Source organism: Thalassophryne amazonica, chromosome 20 (assembly GCF_902500255.1).
Source record: "Thalassophryne amazonica chromosome 20, fThaAma1.1, whole genome shotgun sequence".
In the NCBI taxonomy this organism is placed as follows: domain Eukaryota; kingdom Metazoa; phylum Chordata; class Actinopteri; order Batrachoidiformes; family Batrachoididae; genus Thalassophryne; species Thalassophryne amazonica.
This window is the reverse complement of record NC_047122.1, coordinates 38,655,094-38,677,780: the sequence shown is the minus strand read 5'-3', so window position 1 is coordinate 38,677,780 and position 22,687 is coordinate 38,655,094. Positions and strand designations below refer to the sequence as shown.

The 22,687-nt window shown below is 43.3% G+C and overlaps 1 protein-coding gene across 2 annotated transcripts in view; it reads left to right on the top strand.

Moving 5' to 3' along the window:
• akap9 (A kinase (PRKA) anchor protein 9) overlaps nt 1-22,687 on the top strand; it is a 106,381-nt gene that overhangs the window by 53,235 nt on the left and 30,459 nt on the right. The window contains exons 20-24 of one of the 2 annotated variants that reach the window (XM_034160639.1): nt 1,727-1,875; nt 2,401-2,606; nt 3,405-3,625; nt 15,112-15,274; nt 21,114-21,208. In XM_034160639.1, coding sequence (XP_034016530.1) covers nt 1,727-1,875; nt 2,401-2,606; nt 3,405-3,625; nt 15,112-15,274; nt 21,114-21,208 — 834 coding nt within the window. The remainder of the gene's footprint in view (nt 1-1,726; nt 1,876-2,400; nt 2,607-3,404; nt 3,626-15,111; nt 15,275-21,113; nt 21,209-22,687) is intronic. The other variant, XM_034160638.1, reaches the window with a different exon arrangement.

The window sequence follows — 22,687 nt, the reverse complement described above, 5'->3', positions numbered from 1 at the left end:
CGTGATTCAGGATCCTTGTTTGTTTGTTGTTGTTTTTTTTTACTTATTAAACATACAGAAAATGAATATCCAGAACTTTAAAAGTGTGACCTGCTGTCCTATTTGGTCACTACTGTGTAAACAATCAACCTTCTCTCCAATCCCATTTAGATGACAAAATCTTTAAGAAGATGCCCGACGACAGCGTCAGGAATTTGACTTGTCGTATATGTGTATTATATATTATACATTTGCTTATCCAGTGCGTCTGTTACAGATGCGAAGGTTTCCCTTCTCATCCCTCGAAGAGCTAATCGCAGGGGCCAATCGAGGCTTTCATGAACCATTTCATGCATGTTTAGAGAACACCAGAGAGAACTGTCAGGTTCACTGTTCTTTGTGAGATGAGTTACGCCAACAAACTCTAGGTGTTAATTCAGGCGTGATGATTAAGTATTTGCAGGGGGTATATTATGCAAAAGTTTTATCTATATTTTACTGATACGTATAGACGGGAATGATGGTAAACTCCTTTAAAGTTTTACAGTTCGAGGTACCAATGATGACTGTTAGACTTTCCACTGTGGCACCCACACAGTCTGTGAGAGGCGAACGCAGACGCAGCAGCTACTTTCCATTTACTGTAAAGAGGAACTAAGGGTTTTTTTTTTTTCCAAACTGGGCACTGCTCCCCACTCAGTAAATAAGTGTATTGTCAAAAAGGAGCTTGTTCCTGATTGAAAGCAGAAGAGTCAGCCTAGATTTGGTTTATTTTCTTGTATTAAAATAACTCAATAACTGGTAATGCAGTCGGCACTATCCCTGATTTCACCAACCACTTCTACATAAGCCTACATAAGCCTCGTCATGGGTGTCTTGGTGGCTTTCCTCACTAGTTTCCTTAATTCCTAAATGGTTGATGCAATATCTTTTTTAAAACTCCTTGAAGGAAAGCTTAAGTTCAACACTACAAAATTTCAATTTGGAAAACAAATAGCATTTCTGTAAATGGTAATTTACATTTATCATTTACAAAAAAATGTCACTTTTCAGTTACTTATGGACCTGACTGTTTTTGCTATAAAATTTATTGCTGTTTGGCTTTTGTTTGCACAACAGCAGTAGCGTTGATCACTAAATCTTATGTTTCTTGTCAAAAAATTAGGCATCATAAAGCTGTATTACTTTAAGTACTAAATCAGTTTGAATTGTGTCAAATGTGAGTATTGAATCATTTGCTAACAGAATAAATTTAGTGGTATTGATTTGTCGGCTACAGTTATCTGTTATTCAGGAAGATTAGTAGCATTGAAAATGTTTTGAGAAGAAAGAATTGTGGTACCGCTCTCAGCTCATCTACATTCTCAGCACAGTCCAGTGTCTTTGAGGATGAATCGAAACTCTGGATGCAGACGCAGAGTTGCAATTCTGCTTGATTGTCTAAAGGGGGAGCCATTTCCTCTCACATGCCCTGTGGCTCAGGTGCACCTGTTGCCATAGTAGCACAGACATACTAGTGTCCCTCTTTCTGTCAGCTCTGACGGAGTTAGAAGTGAGTCTTTGTGTGAGCAAAAGAGCAGAGTTTGTGTGCAGGCCTTGCTGCTCCTTATTTGCATTCACTTTTCCTGATGGACACACATGCGACCGCTCTGCTCTCTGCTGTCAAGAGTTGTCAGCAGTCTCTCTTTACCCCGCTGTAACGTTTGTGATGACGGGGCTGCTGTCCGTGTTGTCTCTTCTGCCTGTGCAGGTGTTAAAGCACAGTGGGGCGGGTCAACAGGAAGTTGAAGAGGAGGAAGACCCAGGTGAGCTGGGATCAAAGCAGGCCGGTCAGCCCAATCCTTCATCTCAGGATGATGGCGAGAGCGCTGATAAGGACATTTTACCTGCTGAAAGGTAGCTATAGGAACTGCATTCACACTGTTCCATATTAACCAATTCAGGTTTGTGCAGTGGTAAGCTTTTAACCTCTAGCTATAGAAACAAGATGAAAATAAGCATTTTAGGCCAAGTTTGGGTTGTTTGCATTTTTATTAAAGAAGCACTGTCCCTGAGAAATAAATTCATGAAATATGATCACATTAGTGTGTTATCTGAAAAGATTTAGAAATGTTTCTACTTGACAAACACATTGTAAACTTATTTTCCAATGTGGTACCAAAGATCTGGAAGAGAATATGTTAGTCATAAAACTATACCAGATCTGCTGTCACCCCAGAACAACTTGAGCAGCCGAAAGGGAAAAAAAAAGTTAAATTACCTGGGGAGTGGAGGGTGCTCCAAGGAATAAAGTTTTGGAGCCACTGGTTTGCTGTGAAACAGTTGCTTTTGCTCACAGATCTTTGTTAAATAGCAATAAGGAGGTTTAAGAAGCTGTCCTTTACGACGGCACTTATGAATCTTATCCTCACTACTTTTCAGAAACCTCTTGCGTAAAACCAATGAGAAGCTATGTCAGGTTCTGGTTGATGTCCTGAAGACCACGGCAGCAGCGGAGGAGACGATTGGCCTCCACATGCAGAGTCTGTGTGATACTTCCAGTGGTCATCAGCAGACTGCATCGCCTCAGTCCACCACACAGAGAGTAACGAGGGTGAACACAGAGCCCGTCAGACCTCACTCTGCAGGTAACATCATGGTTTAAAAAATATAAATAGGTCAGTAATTCAGGCAGCAAATTTGAGTCCACTTACCCACCGCAAGACCTCAGTGTTCTTAAAGCTGTATCTTTAGCTGATCATTCATTGAAGATTTTAAGATAACAAGAAATGAGACTAAATAAATAAATAAATGCGTAAATTCAACACACAGCACTTCAGTATCCGGCTTTAAAACTATTGCTGAGCTCTTTCAGTGTTGCATATTGCTGGAACTACATGAGAATCTACTTTTTGTCTTCATAGTTCAATCCCTGGATTGGAGAAAAGCTTTTAGTTTTTTGTTTGTTTTTTGAGTCTGGGCTCCAATGTTTATGTAAAAAAAAAAAAAAAAAAAAGTTTTCAAACAGGGTTATAGATGGTTTCTATTTAAGTCTGATTCAAATCTTGGCCTGGATGTGTCATCCATCATATCATATGATGCACTTTATGACATAATAATGCCCCAGTATTATTGATTACTAATTAAATTTTTTTTTTATCACTTTATTAGACAGCATAATGTTTTGTAGTGAAGCTTCACTTTTGTTTGGATTCTAAATGGTTAGTGGATGATGTTTAGGAAGCACTGACTTCAAACATATAGATAGAAAAAATTCAGCACATTCTTCAAAAAAGGATCAAATTCAGCACAGTCTTCAAAAAACTTTAACGGACTTGTCAGCCAGAAAAAAAAAACTATGTAATCTGTGTAAGTCATAGAATTTGCACATCTACTGGTTTGTGCATAGGATATTTATCCCGAATCCTATTTGGGTCACTCTGCAGAAAGTTGCCATAGCAGCCAAACCGTCGCAGCCGATGTGAGTGTGGGGTCCGGAGAAGCGGATGCTGACGAGGACTTGGAGATGTCCCAGCAGGTGATGGACTCGCTGCTGCTGGGGGTGGGATCACAGCTGGAGAACGAAGAATATTTGATGAGCATTAGCAGCCGACTCCAAACTGCTTTGGAGAAGATGTTGATGACCATCACAGACACCACCAACCAGGTATCAATGAAGGACAGGAGGTTAAATGATTAGTGTTTCTTCTCGATTAACGTTGTGTTGTAAAGCACTTATGGATTCAGTGGATTTTATAATATGATATGATAATGAGTTTATTGCTCGACTTGAGTTGCTGTAGCATTTATTTTCCTTTGTTAAAGGAAATGTGGTAATAGCAGGTGGCTGTGTTGGCGGGATTCATCCTGCATGTTTTGTTTGTCTCTGAAGAACACAAAGCACTAGTGACACAATTAGGCTAAATGTTTAAACACCGCTTTCAACATTGTTAACCCCCTGCATGATTCTACACCATTTCAAGAGGCCTAATGGGGAGGAGACTACAGAATGGGCACGACAATAAAATTGGCCTGTCTAGAATTCCCACACAAAAGAGCTGCTTCATTCCCACTGGTTGCCTTTAGATACGAGTTATGTTGACATGGGCTTTTGTCTGATCACCCGGCCTATCATAATCCACTTGGTCTAAACAGCTCCACCCCTTTTGACTGACTGAGAAGTACGCCTGCTGTGTCCTGTGTCAGCCCTTAGAGGTGGGGCGACTTTAACTAGGCCACCGAGTGTGTTACTTCTGTAAGCGAATGCACAGCACATCTTCCCTTTGGCTGAAATTTGTGCATTATTCACGCTGGCATAGTTTCTATCTTGGCTGTCTAAAAATAGCAGTCAAGAAATTCCAAGCAAAACATCATTGTTGAGCCAGCATCCCTTTAAACGGCTGAGTGCATGTTGGTGAATGTATTCTAATGAGTCATTTAGACTTTCTTTTTTAAAAATACTGTATTTTATCATGCTTGCAGTATCTTTACCTGCTCAAGATAATCATGTTTGCCTCACTGACAGTTATCACTATGGATCTCCAGCCCTTAGATATTAAATAAGCACTTTGTAGTTGCATGGGGTGCACATCTCTTCCAAATGGACACAGTTACAGCACAATAACAGTGTATTAAACACAGCTACTAGCAGATAGCGTAACGATTTTCCACCTTCTATTTGACACTTGTCTTGTCAGCCAGCAGTGCTGGATTATCAAGTCTCGGCTCTAAGGCGATGTCGTGAACAGCGATTGACGTAACAAGCTGGTTACATGAAGTGTTTTTGCTTCTGTAGATTTATTTGTGGTTCAGTGAGTACTTATTATTCAGTGAGTGTGGAAACCGTTCATGTGCATGGCACTTGACGAACTTGTAAAGCGTTTCCAAGAGGCAACGTGTCAGAATGGTTTAATGATTTTTTTTTTTTTTTTTTTTTTTTTGGCAGCTATACAGGGAGTGAATCCGGTTTTGCAACTTTTTGTGGGTGGGGTGGGTGGGTGGGTGGGTGGGTGGGTGTGTGTGTGTGTGTGTGTGTGTGTGTGTGTGTGTGTGTGTGTGTGTGTGTGTGTGTGTGTGTGTGTGTGTGTGTGTGTGTGTGGATGGGGTGGGTGGGTGGGTGTGTGTGAGAGAGAGAGGTATTTGCAAATCAGCCTGGTTCACTGGCCACAACAAATGAAGCCTCACCTGTTTCCCTCCCACTTGTACTGAACAGACTCCTGGTAGCTGCGTTTGGAAATTCTTCTGTGCCGAAGTGTGGATTTTAGTCTCTATGACCATGTAGAAAGTGAAAAGGCAGAGTGAGTGCAGCCGACCTTGGGTAAGTAAATTTGAAGAGGAACAAACGGAAGATATATTGGAGCTTGATTTCCAACAAGAGAGCTACCCGGCTGGAGTGAGTAATACTATGAGCACAGGGTGTGTGTGTGTGTGTGTGTGTGTGTGTGTGTGTGTGTGTGTGTGTGTGTGTGTGTGTGTGTGTGTGTGTGTGTGTGTGTGTGTGTGTGTGTGTGTGTGTGTGTGTGTGTGTGTGTGTGTGTGTGTGTGTGTGTGTGTGTGTGTGTGTGTCTCTGAGTGTGGCACGAGACGGCATCCCAGTAGGAAGTAAAGAGGAGTGACTGAGCACTTTACATCTAACCACTGTCATTTCACCCTTGGCTGGCTACCGCTTGGATCAGACAATTAAAAGGGGCCCCTGAGAAGCTTCCTGTGGGTCGTGGTTGCTGCAGCGCTACGGAGTTAATGAAGCTTCAGAGAGGGGAGAGGCAGCAAGTTGGAGCAGACGCAGCGCCATGAGCTTCGGCGCGAGGCAGGATGTGATCATGCTCAGTAGAAAGGAGGTCAGAAAGAATGGCGAGATGCTGCAGCTCTTCAGAGAGGACACGAAGAAAAGGAGAAATACTTGGCTTTGTGTTGACTTACCTCCCACACTCGTGTTCTTCAGGAATTTCCGTTAACAAGCCAGTGCCATGCGTGCTTTCCACCGGCTGCTGAGAATGACACTTTTGGGAACACTGTTCTGTTCTGCCACAGAACATCTCACCATTGTTATTGGATTTTTTTTTTTTGTTGTCTGTGTTTACCTGGAACATGTTGGACCTCACCTCATGAGCATGTGATCAGGATGACGTGACTGTCACGATCACCACATGTTGTTTACTCTTCTTGTGTGCACAGAAAACGCATAGAAACTGTTGCTTGGAGCTGTCTGCGACGCTTCTTTCCCCAGTGGACTTTATTCTTAATTGTGGTTGCACAGCCTGCTGGAGCACAGCAAATGGAAACTACTTTTCATGATTCTAGATAAAGACCCCTGCAGTAAGCACACAAGGTGGATACGGTGGTGCCATGGATTCGTACCGCTCCTACTGGAACTCCAACATGCACACCAGCTTGTGGGTAGAAGGAGAGGACCAGGACATGTACGAGGTGGAATCCCGTGTACCCCTGCCACGACCTTTTCCACTCTCTGATACTTTGAATGAAAAAAACGCAGTGGTGGTTCAGACCCAAATCTCCCACATCAATCACAGGACCAATGGACATCTTCTTAAAGTCATCTCCAAAATCTCCCTGCCGACCCCTCCTTATACCGTAAGTTTACACTTATTGCTGCTCACGAAAAGTAAAAAGACGTGTTTGTAGGAGGTTCCAGTCTGTAGATCGACTGAAGGAAGGACATTGTGTTGTTGATTATGTTATCTGTGCAGGATGACACAGACTTTTCCTTTTTTCTAGCTTAGGCCAGGCACTTCTGTATTTGAAGTTGCAGTTTTCCATCTCTGCACTCAGCAGTGCTTCTCCTCCTGTTGAATTAGAAGTTTAAAGATATGGCTTCCATGTGGTAGGATCATGTTACAGTTTCCTGGTTCTGATATTGTTACAGTAAGACCTTTGCTCAGGCAGATATGGAAAGTGTGCGGAATGACTGTGTATGCTGACTGTTTATTATGTGCATTATGATAATTTCATAGCCCTACTACTGGGAAAAGCAGCCTTCTGTCACATGATTGAAGGCCCACATGATCCAGTCTCATCACGGTCAGCACATTTGTGTTTCAGTGTAAATGTGTATATCCACACATCATTTCTTTGTGCTGTTAAATGTTGCACAAGTGTCCTCCTTATCTGCAATGCCACTGTTAAAACAAATAAAAAAAAATCTCAAGTTTCCCTTGTGACATAGAACAGGCAAGTGCAGCCAGAGTCCTCTGTGACCCTGCCCACTTGGTGTAATAAATGCATCATTTCACATGATAAATGTATTCAAGAAATCTTTATTGTGCAGTCGCCTAAACAGTGAAATTATTGAAAGGAACTTCTCTAAGGTGCATACTTTAAAAAAAAAAAAAGAAAAAAAAAAGATGCAGACAATCAAACAAATGAAAGGCATATACAGTGTTGCACATCAAATTAAAGTGCATGTGCATTCATGTCAGTTTTATTAAAGGTGCATATTAAGAGTTCAAACAGCCCACGGGAGGAAACTATTTCTGAGTCTGTTGGGTTTATTCTTAATGATCCTGTACCTCTGGTAGGAAGTACAGGATCCATGCACAGGTGACAGACAGGACGTGTAGGGCAACCAGCTTGGCTGTGAGGATGTCCGGGACAATGTTATTAAAGGTTGAGCTGCAGTCAATGAAGAGCATCCTTACTGAAGTCCCAGGATGCTCTAGGTGGCACAGAGCAGTCCTCAGTGACCTGTTTGCCTTGTAGGCAAACTAGTGTGGGTCGAAACCCTGGGGGGAGGGCAGGCTTTGATCTGTTGTGAGATCGAGAGTTCAGAATGTAACTACGGTTCTATGAATTCCGGATGACCGCCAGAGGGCGGTGCTTTAGCACCTGGATAACTACATGTGCGCAGCACAGAGGTCGAGAATATATACCAACAAAGTCACGCCATTGAATGTGACCTGGGTGATGTCACTGGTTGTCTTTATATACCAGACACACCCAGCGCTCGCTTCTTTTCGGAATGAACTCGCAAGACTCTGAGTGACAAGCAACTCTGGCGGTCATCCGGAATTCATAGAACCGTAGTTACATTCGTAACTCTCGTTCTATTTCATTCCTCCTGACCGCCAGAGGGTGGTGCTTTAGCACCTGGATGACTTAATACCAACAAGGTCACGAAGAGTCACACTCACCTCGCATCAGCAGTGGGGAGTGGAGGCAGACAACACCGCCGAAGTCACCGCAGGAGGAGCAGCCACATTCAGTCTGTAATAGCGGGCGAAGGTACAGGACGAAGCCCACGTAGCAGCAGCACAAATATCACTCAAAGGGACACCTCTCAGTGCAGCTCAGGAGGTGGACACCCCTCTGGTGGAATGGCACGTAACCTTAGGAGGCTGAAGACCTCTGGACCTGTACACTTATAAAATGGCATCCACGACCCAATGCGAGAGTCGCTGCTTTGACAGCTCTTTTGTGATCACCGTAACACACAACAGGGCATCCGTTTTCCGGATCCCGGCAGTCGCACTAATGTACTGCTTCAACATTCGGACAGGACACAGGGAACCTGAAACAGATAATCCTGGATCAGAATGCGGGACATACACAGCCAAGGAAACTGGCTGGTTAACATGAAAAGTTGAAATTCTCTTGAGTAAAAAGGACGGATTAGGCCACAGCGTAACCCCAGGTCTTCTTCTCTCAGGGCCGGGAGGAAACGCTTGAGAGCCAGTCGCACAGCGCGAAGCTCCAGCACGTTTGTGTTGGAGTCTCTCCTGAGGACTGCAGACACCCCTCACCATCCTGTGATTCCACACGGCCCCCCAACCTTTGAGTGATGCATCTGTAACAACCACCTCTCGGCGAGAAGGAACAGAGCCTAGAGGGACACCCTTGCAGATGAAGTCCCCCAGGGTTTGAGGTGCAGAAGGCACTGGTTGGAGAGTCGTACAAGCCTGTGCTGATGCAACTTTGAGTTGAGGCCTAGGTTGTTGATCCAAATCTGACGGGGGCGTAAGAACAGAAGTCCCAAAGGTACCACTAGTGACATTGCAGTCAATTTGCCCATCAACCGGAGCAGCAAACCAAAAGGCAGCGTCACAGCCCGTTGAATGTGTGAGACGAGACGAATTACATTGTCCACTCTCTGCGGGGATGGCGATGCAGTCATAGTCAGGGAGTTGATGGCAATGCCGATGAAGGTCGTTTGTTGACTGGGAACAAGAGAACTCTTTGCAAACTTCACTGTGAGTCCTAAATGAGAGACAAGGTTCAGTAGAAGAGCTGTGTCGTTGTACGCCTGCTGAGTTGGAGCGCAGACAAGCCAATCATCTAAGTAGGGTAGGATTCTTAATCCAAGAGCTTGCAGTGGGGCTATTGCTGCAGCCATACATCTGGTAAATGTACGAGGGGTGAGAGAGAGGCCGAAAGGAAGCACCCTGAACTGGTATGCCTGACCTTCGAAAGCAAAGTGGAGAAACTGCCTGTGATGAGGCGCCACTGACACATGGAAATAGGTGTCTTTTAAGTCGACACTTGTGAACCAGTCTCCTGGTGTGATAGTTTGAAGGACGTCTACTGTGCGGAGCATGTGAAACTGCAGCACTTTGATATAACGATTCAGATGTCGGAGATCGAGGATAGGACGAAAGCCGCCATCCTTCTTTGGAACAAGGAAGTAAATTGAATAGAACCCCCTGAGATGGTCTGAACTGTGAACTGGCTCTATGGCCCCCTTCTCCAGGAGTTCCAAAATCTCCCGTTGTAGGGCAGCAGACTGCACCGAGTCGGAAACAACAGTCATCCTCACCCCATTGAACTTTGGAGGACGACATCTGAACTGAATTCTGTAACCCTCGAACAAGGTTGAAATGACCCATGGGTCTTGAACTTGAGCCTCCCAGTGGCTGAGTCGATTTCGTGAAAAACGGCTGGGGGCCAAACATTGGCAGTCAGACTTGACCACCTCTGCCTCGCATCCCTGAGGACCTCTGGGCGCGATTACTGGAAGCTCTGTGAAACTGTTCAGTTCTCGGGCATTTTCCTGTAGGCTCATGAAAGGCAGGCTGCTGGGAGAGCTGGCCCTCAACTGCAAAAGCAGTGAGTTGCCTAGGCGACCGATGCGAGCAGCTATATCATAGCTTTTGGTGAGGAGGTCATCAGTGACCCTACACTGAGGACGTGGGCAGCGGGCATCCGGCCGAGCAGCATCAGCTGGAGCCACAACCAGGTTTGCAATAATGCTGTCAATGGCGGGCATACGGTTCAGACCATACTGCGCCGAATCACACATAGAGCTAAGGGCTCTGCAGTCCTGTGATAGATGGTCAATGATTTGGGGTCTGCCCAACATCGGTGGAGCTCCTCGATATATGGTTGTGAAACTGGAACATTGAACTCAGGCTTCTGAGTGACTTTGAAAAAGGCACTTGAAGCGGTGGTTTCCGCAGGGGGATTGTTGACCCCAAGCCTGGATAAAGCCAACTGAACAGCTTGCTTGACAAAGGATAGTCCAGGTCCGGTTTGCGGCATGGACTCTGCCTCAGAGGTATGAGAGCCCACTAATGAATGGCTTGGAGAAAGACCCCTCTCATCCTCATCCTTCACACAGTTTATATCACTTGTCATGTACAAGGAATCAGTTGCAGCAATAGACACGACATCTTCCTCCTGCTGAGTAACTACATTGGTCTGATCAGCCTCATTAGGGACAACAGGAACTGTCACTGCATCCCTGGGCTGTAGATTCAGAAGCAAGGACTTAATCTGAGCAAACTCAGAAGTCAACGTTTCGACCTTTTCAGCCAAAGCATGGTCATGAGTAACCTTCTTAGCAGAAGGGGCTCCTGCATGTGGGCATTTACTGCGCTTTGGTTCCTTCCTGGGGCTGGAGGCCAAAGTCGCACTAGATATTCCACTTTCCAGTGCCGCAAGTCTAGCAGATCTCTCTGCCAGTGGCATGCTGGCACAATTAAGGCAGGCATCGCCAGTCAGAGCTTCCCTCAGGTGTCTGATCCCAAGACACGAGGGGCAAAACATATGTCCATCATCTGGGCTCAAGGGAGCCAAACAGGTACTACAGCCATGCAACAAAGGCCCTGTCAACATTGTGGACTGCGTGCAGATGGCTAACGCAAGCCCTGATGGTTACAAATGGAAAGACAAAGCGTGAATCACACGCAGTGTAAATAGTAACACGAGGCACGGAGCGTGAAGCACTCACAGCCGTCGACACGAGGCACGGAGCGTGAAGCACTCACAGCCGTCGACACGAGGCACGGAGCGTGAAGCACTCACAGCCGTCGACACGAGGCACGGAGCGTGAAGCACTCACAGCCGTCGACTTGACACGAGGCACGGAGCGTGAAGCACTCACAGCCGTCGACTTGACACGAGGCACGGAGCGTGAAGCACTCACAGCCGTCGACTTGACACGAGGCACGGAGCGTGAAGCACTCACAGCCGTCGACTTGACACGAGGCACGGAGCGTGAAGCACTCACAGTGTAAAAGCTAATACAAGGCCCGGAGCGTGAAACACTCACAGCCACAGTAATAACACAATGCACACAGCCGAAAAACTCACAGCCCAAGTGTTAAGTCACTTAGAGCAACGACGACAACACTAGCTGCTAGCGGAGCTGTTAAACTTAGCAAATGGCGGCAGTGCAGACGAAGTACTTCAAGGAGTGGAAAACACTCACGGCAAGCCCAACACAGTACACTATACTGGTTCTGATACACACACTACCACGTAGTTAACGGGGTTAGTGACACAACTAAACAAATAGCCAGCTTTCATCGAAACAACACAGCTAATGTGCACAGAGGAAAATACCCAGCAGGGCAGTGGCAAAGGCGCGCACCCGGCGTTTAGGAAGGTGTACTCACGACAGGCGTCAAAGAATACAAAACACGGTGAAGCCGTGTCTCACAGCCTCTGGAGGACGTGTGCAGTGCATGTAGCTCCAACCGAAGGTGGGTTGCGAGGCTACAAGCGAGAGCGGCAATCGCAGCTAAATGCGTTCTCAACCTCTAAGAATGCGAGAATGTAGAAAAGAAACGAGCGCTGGGTGCGTCTGGTATATAAAGACGACCAGTGATGTCACCCAGGTCACATTCAATGGCGTGACTTTGTTGGTATATATTCTCGACCTCTGTGCTGTGCACATGTAGTTATCCAGGTGCTAAAGCACCGCCCTCTGGCGGTCAGGAGGAATGAAATAGAACAGTCTCTCAAAGCATTTAGCAACCACAGGTGTTAGGGCAAAGGGTCTGAAGTCACTAAGGCTGCTGTTGGTGGTGATTTGAGGCGGTAAGGGACGATGGCTTCTGTCAGGGAGAGGTTGAGGATCTTAGTAAACATGGAAGATAGCTGGTCAGCACATGCTTTAAGTACTTTACCAGGTACTCAGTCAGGTCCAGTAGCTTTCCTCTGACTTACTAAAGCTGGGGTTACACTGTGCAAGTTTTGGCCCTTTTTCAGCTGATTTTTCAGTCTTGCGAGAATTTTTTTTTGATCGCGCCGAGTTTCAGCTTAATCGTGCATCCTTCATCGTGTATCGTACATGGAGTATGATACACGATGCCTTTAATGCCATAGGTATTAAAGGCACTGCGCTGCGGTGGTTTGAATCATATTTATCTAATAGATTACAATTTGTTCATGTAAATGGGGAATCTTCTTCACAGACTAAGGTTAATTATGGAGTTCCACAAGGTTCTGTGCTAGGACCAATTTTATTCACTTTATACATGCTTCCCTTAGACAGCATTGCTTAAATTTTCATTGTTACGCAGATGATACCCAGCTTTATCTATCCATGATGCCAGAGGACACACACCAATTAGCTAAACTGCAGGATTGTCTTACAGACATAAGGACATGGATGACCTCTAATTTCCTGCTTTTAAACTCAGATAAAACTGAAGTTATTGTACTTGGCCCCACAAATCTTAGAAACATGGTGTCTAACCAGATCCTTACTCTGGATGGTATTACCCTGACCTCTAGTAATACTGTGAGAAATCTTGAAGTCATTTTTGATCAGGATATGTCATTCAAAGCACATATTAAACAAATATGTAAGACTGCTTTTTTGCATTTACGCAATATCTCTAAAATTAGAAAGGTCTTGTCTCAGAGTGATGCTGAAAAACTAATTCATGCATTTATTTCCTCTAGGCTGGACTATTCTAATTCATTATTATCAGGTTGTCCTAAAAGTTCCCTGAAAAGCCTTCAGTTAATTCAAAATGCTGCAGCTAGAGTACTGACGGGGACTAGAAGGAGAGAGCATATCTCACCCATATTGGCCTCTCTTCATTGGCTTCCTGTTAATTCTAGAATAGAATTTAAAATTCTTCTTCTTACTTATAAGGTTTTGAATAATCAGGTCCCTTCTTATCTTAGGGACCTCATAGTACCATATCACCCCAATAGAGCGCTTCGCTCTCAGACTGCAGGCTTACTTGTAGTTCCTAGGTTTTGTAAGAGTAGAATGGGAGGCAGAGCCTTCAGCTTTCAGGCTCCTCTCCTGTGGAACCAGCTCCCAATTCGGATCAGGGAGACAGACACCCTCTTTACTTTTAAGATTAGGCTTAAAACTTTCCTTTTTGCTAAAGCTCAGGTGACCCTGAACCATCCCTTAGTTATGCTGCTATAGACGTAGACTGCTGGGGGGTTCCCATGATGCACTGTTTCTTTCTCTTTTTGCTCTGTATGCACCACTCTGCATTTAATCATTAGTGATTGATCTCTGCTCCCCTCCACAGCATGTCTTTTTCCTGGTACTCTCCCTCAGCCCCAACCAGTCCCAGCAGAAGACTGCCCCTCCCTGAGCCTGGTTCTGCTGGAGGTTTCTTCCTGTTAAAAGGGAGTTTTTCCTTCCCGCTGTCGCCAAGTGCTTGCTCACAGGGGGTCGTTTTGACCTTTGGGGTTTTTACGTAATTATTGTATGGCCTTGCCTTACAATATAAAGCGCCTTGGGGCAACTGTTTGTTGTGATTTGACGCTATATAAATAAAATTGAATTGAATTGAGTAACCTCTCAGGACCACCTCCCGATCGGCAATCGTATGGTTGGATGAAAATCAATCCTGTTTAATATTCTGGTCGGCCCTCATGAGGGTATTGCGGTGCTGAAGCAGTGCTACAAGCATCTACGAGCTGATTTACCCCAACCTCTCGCACTGCGCATGTGCAAACACCGGAGAGAGCATAAACAGTGATCATCTCTTTGGGAGAGCAGCTCCTGTTTCTTTTCCCCCCTTATTCTTCAACTCATTTAAAGTCTTGTATTGTTTTTTTTTGTTTGTTTGTTTGTTTTTGTTTTGTTAAAACTTTGATGTCTCCAGTCAAGAGTTTTTGTAAAAATAAGAAATGTAAATAAAGTTTGAAGAAAAAAGAAAAAGAGAGGAAACACGAATCCGACGTGTGGTTTTTGAACGTACAATGTGAGCAGTCAGATCGCATCAGAGCATTAGGCCGTATAGTGCGAGAACATAAATCGTGCGCTCTAAACTTTTGCACCCTGTGGTGTTGTGGCACAGTTTGAGCTGGAGCCGAGTATGATTGGAAAAGTGTCTACCCAGCTTTACCTGAACATTCTGCAAACCTCGTGTTGTTAGAGGGTGAGTGTGTGTGGCCTTGTCAGAGGAAGCTATGGACAGGTGAGTGTGTGTGGCCTTCTCAGAGGAAGCTATGGACAGGTGTGTGTGTGTGTGGCTGAGGTGTTCTTGGGTGACTCAAAAACGGGCAAAGAAGTGATTTAACTCCTTTGCTCGAGAGGTGTCCGTGTTGTCGATCCCTACTGCGCTGCCTTTATAGTTGATAATGTGTCTTAATCCCTCCCACACTTGTCGGGGGTTATTTGTCAGAAAATCCTTTACCTTATTTTTATAGGTCAGTTTAGCCCTTTGAATGCCCTTTTTCAGGTCTTACTTACTGAGCTGTAAAGGCCCCTGCCCCCATTTAAACAGCATTCACGTAGCAGTGTTGTCAAACATGATTTCTCATATGGACAGATGACACAGGTTCCAGGAGCGCCCGTGGTAGGTGCTGTTTGATAAAGCCCAGCAATTTGTACATTTTGAAATGTTTGTATTTACAGCATCCTGTCAAACAAAGATCAGTCTTTCATATTCCAAACTCTTTTGCTTCTTTGGCACCTTGCTCCCCTGCCGTTTTCCCTTTCAGCTTGAACATGCCCGGGTGACCCAGACTGAATTGATGCGGGAGTCCTTTCGCCATAATCAGGAGATAAAGGACCTGCTGCAGAAGCAGGAGGAGCTGCAGGAGAGGGTGTTGGAGGAGGCGCGAGCACGGGAACATCTGGCTCAAGAGCTTCAAAGAGCGGAGGGTGGGTTTCTGTAATGTATAAGTGAGTAGTTGAAGTTCTCTGATATGTATCTTGATGTTGTTTAACTTTTGACCAGTTTTCACAAGGGAGGTTGTAGAGCAGATTCAGACTTTCACAGGGTATTTGGATGTTAAATACAGTTTGAAACATGGAACACTGATGATTTGTAACAGCCTGTGTTTTGAAACATGAATTAGAAATACCAAGTACCTTCTCCAACCTTAGTAGAAAATGGAAAACTCACTCACTCCGTGTCTGTATCAAAGTGTGCAGAATTTTCAGTTTGAGTCAGAGTAAGCTGTTTTTATATGACCACTGAAAGTGCTGCAGGCGATGAATCTCGGTATGGACTTGCCGATGGATCTTGTCCTTCCCTCATTCAGTAGTTTGCATATGAGCTCAGTCTTAGCCGTGGTGCATGGCCCCAATGTGGTTATTAAAAATATTCTGCAATACTGGAAAAAAAAATTCCACATATGGCAGATTCATCAAGTTTTTATCCAAATCTCATAGCATTTACTATACTTGGCATTGCTCCAGCATTTTGTGTTTCAACGATTTCCTGACCAGAAAACCTCTCACTTGTGGGTTCTCCTGCTTGAATAGCACTGCGCCAGATACTGTTGCACTTTTTTCTTAAAGGGAATGCAGATGACAATCTGATTTATTTTAGTTTATGTTTAGAACATGCTAATGCTTTAGAAACACCAACACCACAGTGGTGGTGAAGAAAGCCCACCAGCGACTCCACTTCCTGAGGGTGCTCAGGAGAAACAATCTGGAGGAGAAGCTGCTGGTGTTGTTCTACAGAGCCACCATCGAGAGCATCCTGATGTACTGCATCACAGTGTGGTACGGGGGGTGCTCAGCAGCAGACAGGAGAGCGCTGCAGAGGGTGATCAAAATGGCCCAGGTTGCTCTCTGCCCAGCCTGGAAGACATTGCCAGCTCTAGCTACCTCAGCAGAGCTGCCAGCATCTGCAAAGACACATCCCACCCCAGCAACCACCTGTTTGACCTACTACCCTCTGGCCGACGGTATAGGTCAATCAAAACTAGGACAAACAGACTCAGGGACAGCTTTCTCCCCAGAGTGATCACTGCTCTGAACAAAAACAAATCGCTCTAATCTATATTATTTTATTTTATCTTACCTTATGTCTGTATTAGTTGTACATATACTCTGAATAATTTACCGTTAAATTTAATGGTCTTTATTTGGCTAAAAATTACTCGCACCACGGAAAGCACCTTTTTGGAGTTGCACTCAAATCTCGTTGTAATGCAAATTACAATGACAATAAAGGCGATTCTGATTCTGATGCTCATGACTAATTCCATTTCTGCATTCAGATTTCACGTCACATAATAGCCCTGTGGAGTTTGACACCCCCCCAAATGCAATTATGATATGTGTTGTGGAGACCAGGCACCAGAAATTGCCATTATAAAGGTCTTTAAAGTGTTACCCTTATTTCTGAAATTCATAACTATCCCATTGTGGGAAAAGTTGCTCAGTTTACAAGAGAAACAATTTGGATGGAAGACAGACATGTGGTACAGTCACTTGCCCAGTTTTGGATCATTGCCAGTTCCGGCTCACTGCTGTAGTTTTTGTGCCGCCGTTTCTCGTAATCAGCACGAATAAGGTAATACTTGGTACCAATGGAAAGATTGATGTTTTGTCTACAAACGATCACAAGCTCGACCGGATCCAGCCATCCTTGTGATCAGCAGAGGAATCAAAACATTCCGGTGTCTGCGGTGTGCGCGCTTTTTCTCACTCCCTCATTCCTACAAGTTTTAAAGTAACGATCTCTAAAACGTAGCAAAGGTGAGTTAGCCATTCGGTGTTTTTGGTTCTAGAGTGGGAAAATACTTTCTTACTTGGGTAGAAAATGTCAGTGTGTTATGTTTTGCTGTTTAATTGCTGCGTGCATTTATCTCGGATGCGAAAATTTGCTGGTTGCGGATCACTGAAGCAGCAGCCTCGTGTCTGTAGTTGTGAGTCATGTTTACTTTGGACCTCATCTCAACGTCACAAATGTGCATGAATGTGGGGGCTTTTACTTTTTAATTCGGGAGAAATCTCACCTCCACACTTCATTTTTTGCTCGTAAAAACGTATAACGGCGCCTTTTGAAACTAAGTAAATTCTCATTTAATAAGTATAATTTCTATCATTTTGTGTTCAAAACACATTCTCGGGCACAGCGTATATCATTCTGCATTAGAAGGGCTCCAGCCAGATGCCAGGAATGCCCCCAAAGTGACGCAGTGTCGTAATCCAGAACTGTCAGAAGTGATCCATTTCTGGCAAATGTTTGTACCACACATAACGTGGCTTCACACTTTAAGTAGAAGCGCTACTCCACCCAGACTTTTTCAGCTAAATAACATCCAAATACCCAATACAACAATACACAATTAAAGGACATTCAGTTGCATTATGGCTCTGTATAGCGGGACTTTAAAAAAGGTGATCCGGAACTGGGTAACCGTCTGTACTAAATGCTTGTGTAGACGCTGTGGTGTTCAGGACAGTCTATGCTGCTCGTAAAGTATTTGGACAAAATGTGCTGTGCGACACGTGGCCTTTTTCAAGCCTTGGCTTCTGTCTGCTGCATGATTAGTCACTGGCTTTTTCACAGACCTTATAAAAGTGGTTGAACTCTTGTTTTAAATCCACCATACAGCCCAAATCACGTGTGACCCCATAGTAGTACTGTAGAATGACTGATAAAGAACTGAAATGAAAATGCTGTGTGCTTGTGGTGGTTGTGGGGGGTTACAGCATTGATTGGAATGAACCAGTTGTAGGCACGTGAGAGCTGTTGTGAGAAAGTGACAAATTTATTTTGTGACTATGAATGTGAGACACCAAAAGTATTTATGTATTCACTATGAGAAAGATGGTATTTGTCTATTCAATTTCTTTATACATGTTAACTCAAAACGCTATACGAGTAAGGTTTATACCACATTCTCCTCATGAGCAACACATTGGCAACAGTTGAGGAACAATTCCCTCTTTATTATTATTATTATTATTATGTTTTTTATTCTAGGAAGAAACTTCAATCAAACCAAACTCAGTGGGGTGGCCATCTGCTATGGTCATTTTCACAAGACAAAACCAAAAGCAATACACAAGATTGTCAGAACATGCTAGCACAGAAATGTTGCAGCTAAACAACCACATATGTTCAGTGGTCACAATGACTGGATAGTTGAAAAGAAAACAAAGTGGAAATTGGACCCACAGTGAAAGAGACTGTGTTAGTAAGTTGATCATTTTAATGTCAGATCAGTCACTGAGTTAGGAGATTTCCCATAGGCCACCCCAGCTCAGATGTACATCCATTTGTCCCCAAAATGTGCCATTATCCAGCAAAGCATGTTTCTGAATTCAAAAGTTCCAACATGGCCGCTGTAAAGGAAAAGCTGTTGACTGCAGTCTCTGGAGAATGGCAGTAGTGTGGCAGATCTTCTTGAAGAAGCTAACCTAATTTCTCATCCACGTCAGAGGATCAACTGCTTTAATCTCTCACATCAAACAAGGTCCATTAGGCTTTTCGTGGCTCAACAGCCACAATTTGTCAAGGGAACAGCACATTATTTGTTTTCTGGCTTCTTTGACAAACTGAACAGTGAGTTCATAGTCATTTCTAATTCTGTATTCTCTTTTACTTAAGTAGTATCCTGTTGCAGTGTTTGAGTTCTATCTCTAAAACTATAGAGGTGCTGAAGAATGGCAAATATTTGCTGTTGTTAAAGAGCTTAATCATTTGTCAGCCTTAAAGAGGATGATCTGTCACAGAGGATGATCGTATGTGTTGGGGTGAAAAGAATGTTTCTTGCCAATCAAGACACATCACATGGTTTTCAGCAACTGGTCCATTGCACTGTGCATCCATTATAATTCAAAGTGAGTGAGAGTTTGAATTCCTCAAATCCTGGCACCCTTTGATATCTACTTATGCAAACATTATTATAGCTAAAAGAAGTAACTGCTTTGCTATTGTGTGGTTGATCCAGATGGAGTAAAAGCTCTGGGTGTGACCTTTTTAAAACTGGTTTTCAATTATCCCCAAGGAGAGAAAAAAATCCTTTTGAGTGAGCAACAACATATAAGAAATCCAATAAACTGGATAGCCAACTGTTTGCCATCATGTGTTGACATGTTCATGATTGTTCAGTACCTGAGAACTATGTGATATATGTGAACAGTGTTTTTATTCGTTTCCTTCTTCCTAAGATTAGTATCGAGGAGGGATGCCTCCTTAGACAAAGTGTGAACACAGCTTTGGTTCCTGCACCGAAGTTTGAAATGAATTGATCTCATGACTAAACAGCAGAAACTTTTCCATCCATTTCTGTTTCAGTTTTTGCTAACGGAAGCAGAAAGCTCATGGAGATGGTGCAGCGGCTCTCATACTAAACCACGTTGCATACCAAAGTTGCAGTTCCACAGTATGAATGTATGGCTTCTTAGTGTGATCATGTATTTGAGCATTAGGGGTGTAACGATTCGTTTTAACAGTTCGATTTGTATCATGATTCCTGGTTGCCGTACAATTCAAGGATGATGCTGGTTCATTTAGAACAATCCGATCCGAAATGATTCAGTGACTTGAAATCGATTCAGTAACTTTTTAGTGAAAATTTCAACCAGTGTGACTGTGAAATAAATCCCCGGATAGTTGTGCAAAGGGGGTAATGTGTGGACTGAACTGGGCTTCTGCACCAGCTGCTGTCATGTTCCCAGCCTTACCTGTGGCGAAGGCAGGATTTTTGTTGCGGTAATGCACCAATATTTTTACCAGTATGGGCTTCATTTAAAACTCTGGCTTGCAGAACAAAGGTCTTCATTTTCCACTCCGGATCAATTTGAGCATGATGTCCAGCCATCTGTCATTGTTATTACTCCTTCAGCGTTGTGTGAAAGATTTGTCATGTTGCCGTAGTATTTTACTTGACCTTTAAATATCCTACAAACAGCAAGCAACGTACTTAGAACATCTTTGTCTTAGCAAAAGCCAAAGTGTTTGTTTCCACACACTGAACACAATGGTGGTTTGATAATTTCTCACTTGCCGGCTTCTCCTCTGCCATCTGCCATGCTGTATTTTGTTGTCTGCTGGCGCGTGATGGCGCTACAGACAGGCAGACTGAATCAAATAATATTTAACGTCTATCATTAAAAGTGCTAACAAAAAACAAATCCATATAAAAGCTGCTGTGCTTAAATCCAATGCATTATTTCATAGCATTGATACAATCGATTGATTGCCTTTTAAAATGATTTTAGATCGATATGTCATCCAAAAGGCCAACTTGCCGAGCACAGATCAATGTAGTTGGATCATAGGAATATAAATTGACACATTGATGTAGTAAATGAATCATTAGACCCCTAGTGAGCATCCTTTGCTGTAACCAAATACCATCCTGGTGTACAATATCTGCTATCTTGTGACATTAATCATAGCATTTCTTTTGTGTTTTGCACTCACTCTTGTATGTCGAGCGAAATGGTTCAGATTCTCACTTGTGCTTGTCTGTTATGACTGTCTGTCTGTTTGGCGTTTTTGGCGTTTTAATTTGAATTGTGTTGTCTGTAACCTTGGGTTTTGAGTGGTCATTTGTCTGGACGGCTGCCTGGTATGTTTGTTTGGATCTGAACTTGGAACGGAAAAGTAATTGTTAGCTTGAGTGACTGCAAGAATGCCAGTTTAACTGAGGCAAACTCTTTTTGATGGTAGATTTGTGAGTTGCTCTATGTGCATGTTTCATAACATTCTTTTCTAAAGGTTCCTTTTCACTTTGTCCACCATCAGGTCTAATCGATGGCTACACGGGTGAACGGGCTGCGCTGGAGGAGCAGTTACGCCAGAAGGAAGAATTCCAGCTGAGCCTCGAGCAAGAACTACAGGTTCGGCTTTCCACCTGCAGACAGGCAGAAAAACTATTAACTTCTTATGTAATAGGACCAGACATAACAGTAGTTGAGGTACAGTTTTTGAGTTTTTCCTCTAGCACAGTGTAGTAATGTAAATTTGAATTTATTCCTGTTTTCAAATCCACAGTAGGATTTTAGTTTCATTTTCTCTGGGAGTGTCACAGATTCCAAAACCCACAGTTTGGATCAGGTACTGATTCAAAGCCACAGATCAGATCTTTTTTTTTTTTTTTTTTTTTTTTTTTTGGATCAGCTAAAAAAGACAAATACTACTTAATTTTCCATTTAAAAAGGCCTTAATGAACAATGAATACAAATAACCTTTGCTTGTCGTCCTGAATGAAAACAAGGTATCCATTGTTTTACATGGTTGAAAATAAAATACTTAATTTATTAAATTGCAACATGAAAATGTTCTCTTTTTTTTTTTTTTTTAAACCATGAAAGTAAAAAAAGTAAATGGAGCAAAGCTCAAATACGTTTTTAATTTCAAACAATTTTTCAAAACAGTGAGGATGTCTACATCATCTGGTGAGAGGGTAACCATAATAATTTTAATTGTAACCCTTTCGGTTCAAATAATTAGTCCTACTTCCTGATCTGAATTCATTCAGGCCACTGTTCCTACCGAGCACACGCTCAGAAATACTCGGAGTACTCATTATTATTTTCTGGTGCACTGGACATTCTACCAGCTCAGCTGTGCACACACTTTTAAAACAATATTTTGGTTCATTGGGCTCATCACTGTACATGGAAGAGATGACTGACACTCGACTCCTTTAATTTTTGAGAGATTCTATTGGGTTTTGGATCAAGAAGTGCACTGAATGTGCACTAGGGATTAAAGTTGTCTGTTGCTACAATAGATTTCCTTCAATTAGGCTGCCAAAAGGCAAGTTTTGCGCTAACGCCGTCTTGACAAAAAAATCAAGACTGGACACAAAATATCATTTATTGGGTTCAAAATGTTCAGAAATCGATTTTTGTAATGACACCTGTTATTTTGTTGTTTGTTTGTTTTTCCCATCCTGGCAGCGAATCCCTGTCTGTTCCTCTGTGTATGTTAGTCTATATCTTGTTTGTACTCTGGAGGGGGACGGTATTAGCTCGGTATTACTGGGTCTGTTTGGGGTCCTAGCTTTAAAATCAGGTCAGTTAGGATGAGGGAAGCCAAAAATATGAAAATGCCTATGGCTCTTGTGGTTCGTAATCTTATCAAACAAACATGTTGATTGTGATATCAGTTTTGGTTAAAGGCAAAGAAAAGGTGAAAATGTGCAAAAGAAAATAAAAACAAAACACATAAAGCAGTACAAACTAAATTGAGTGGGATCAGGGTTTGAAAGTATTAATCAAAAAACCCTCCAGAATGCATCCCCTTAATGTCGAAAACCCAAACTTTTCTGGCTGACAAAGGTCCACTTCCACTAAACTGCATAGAAATGAACG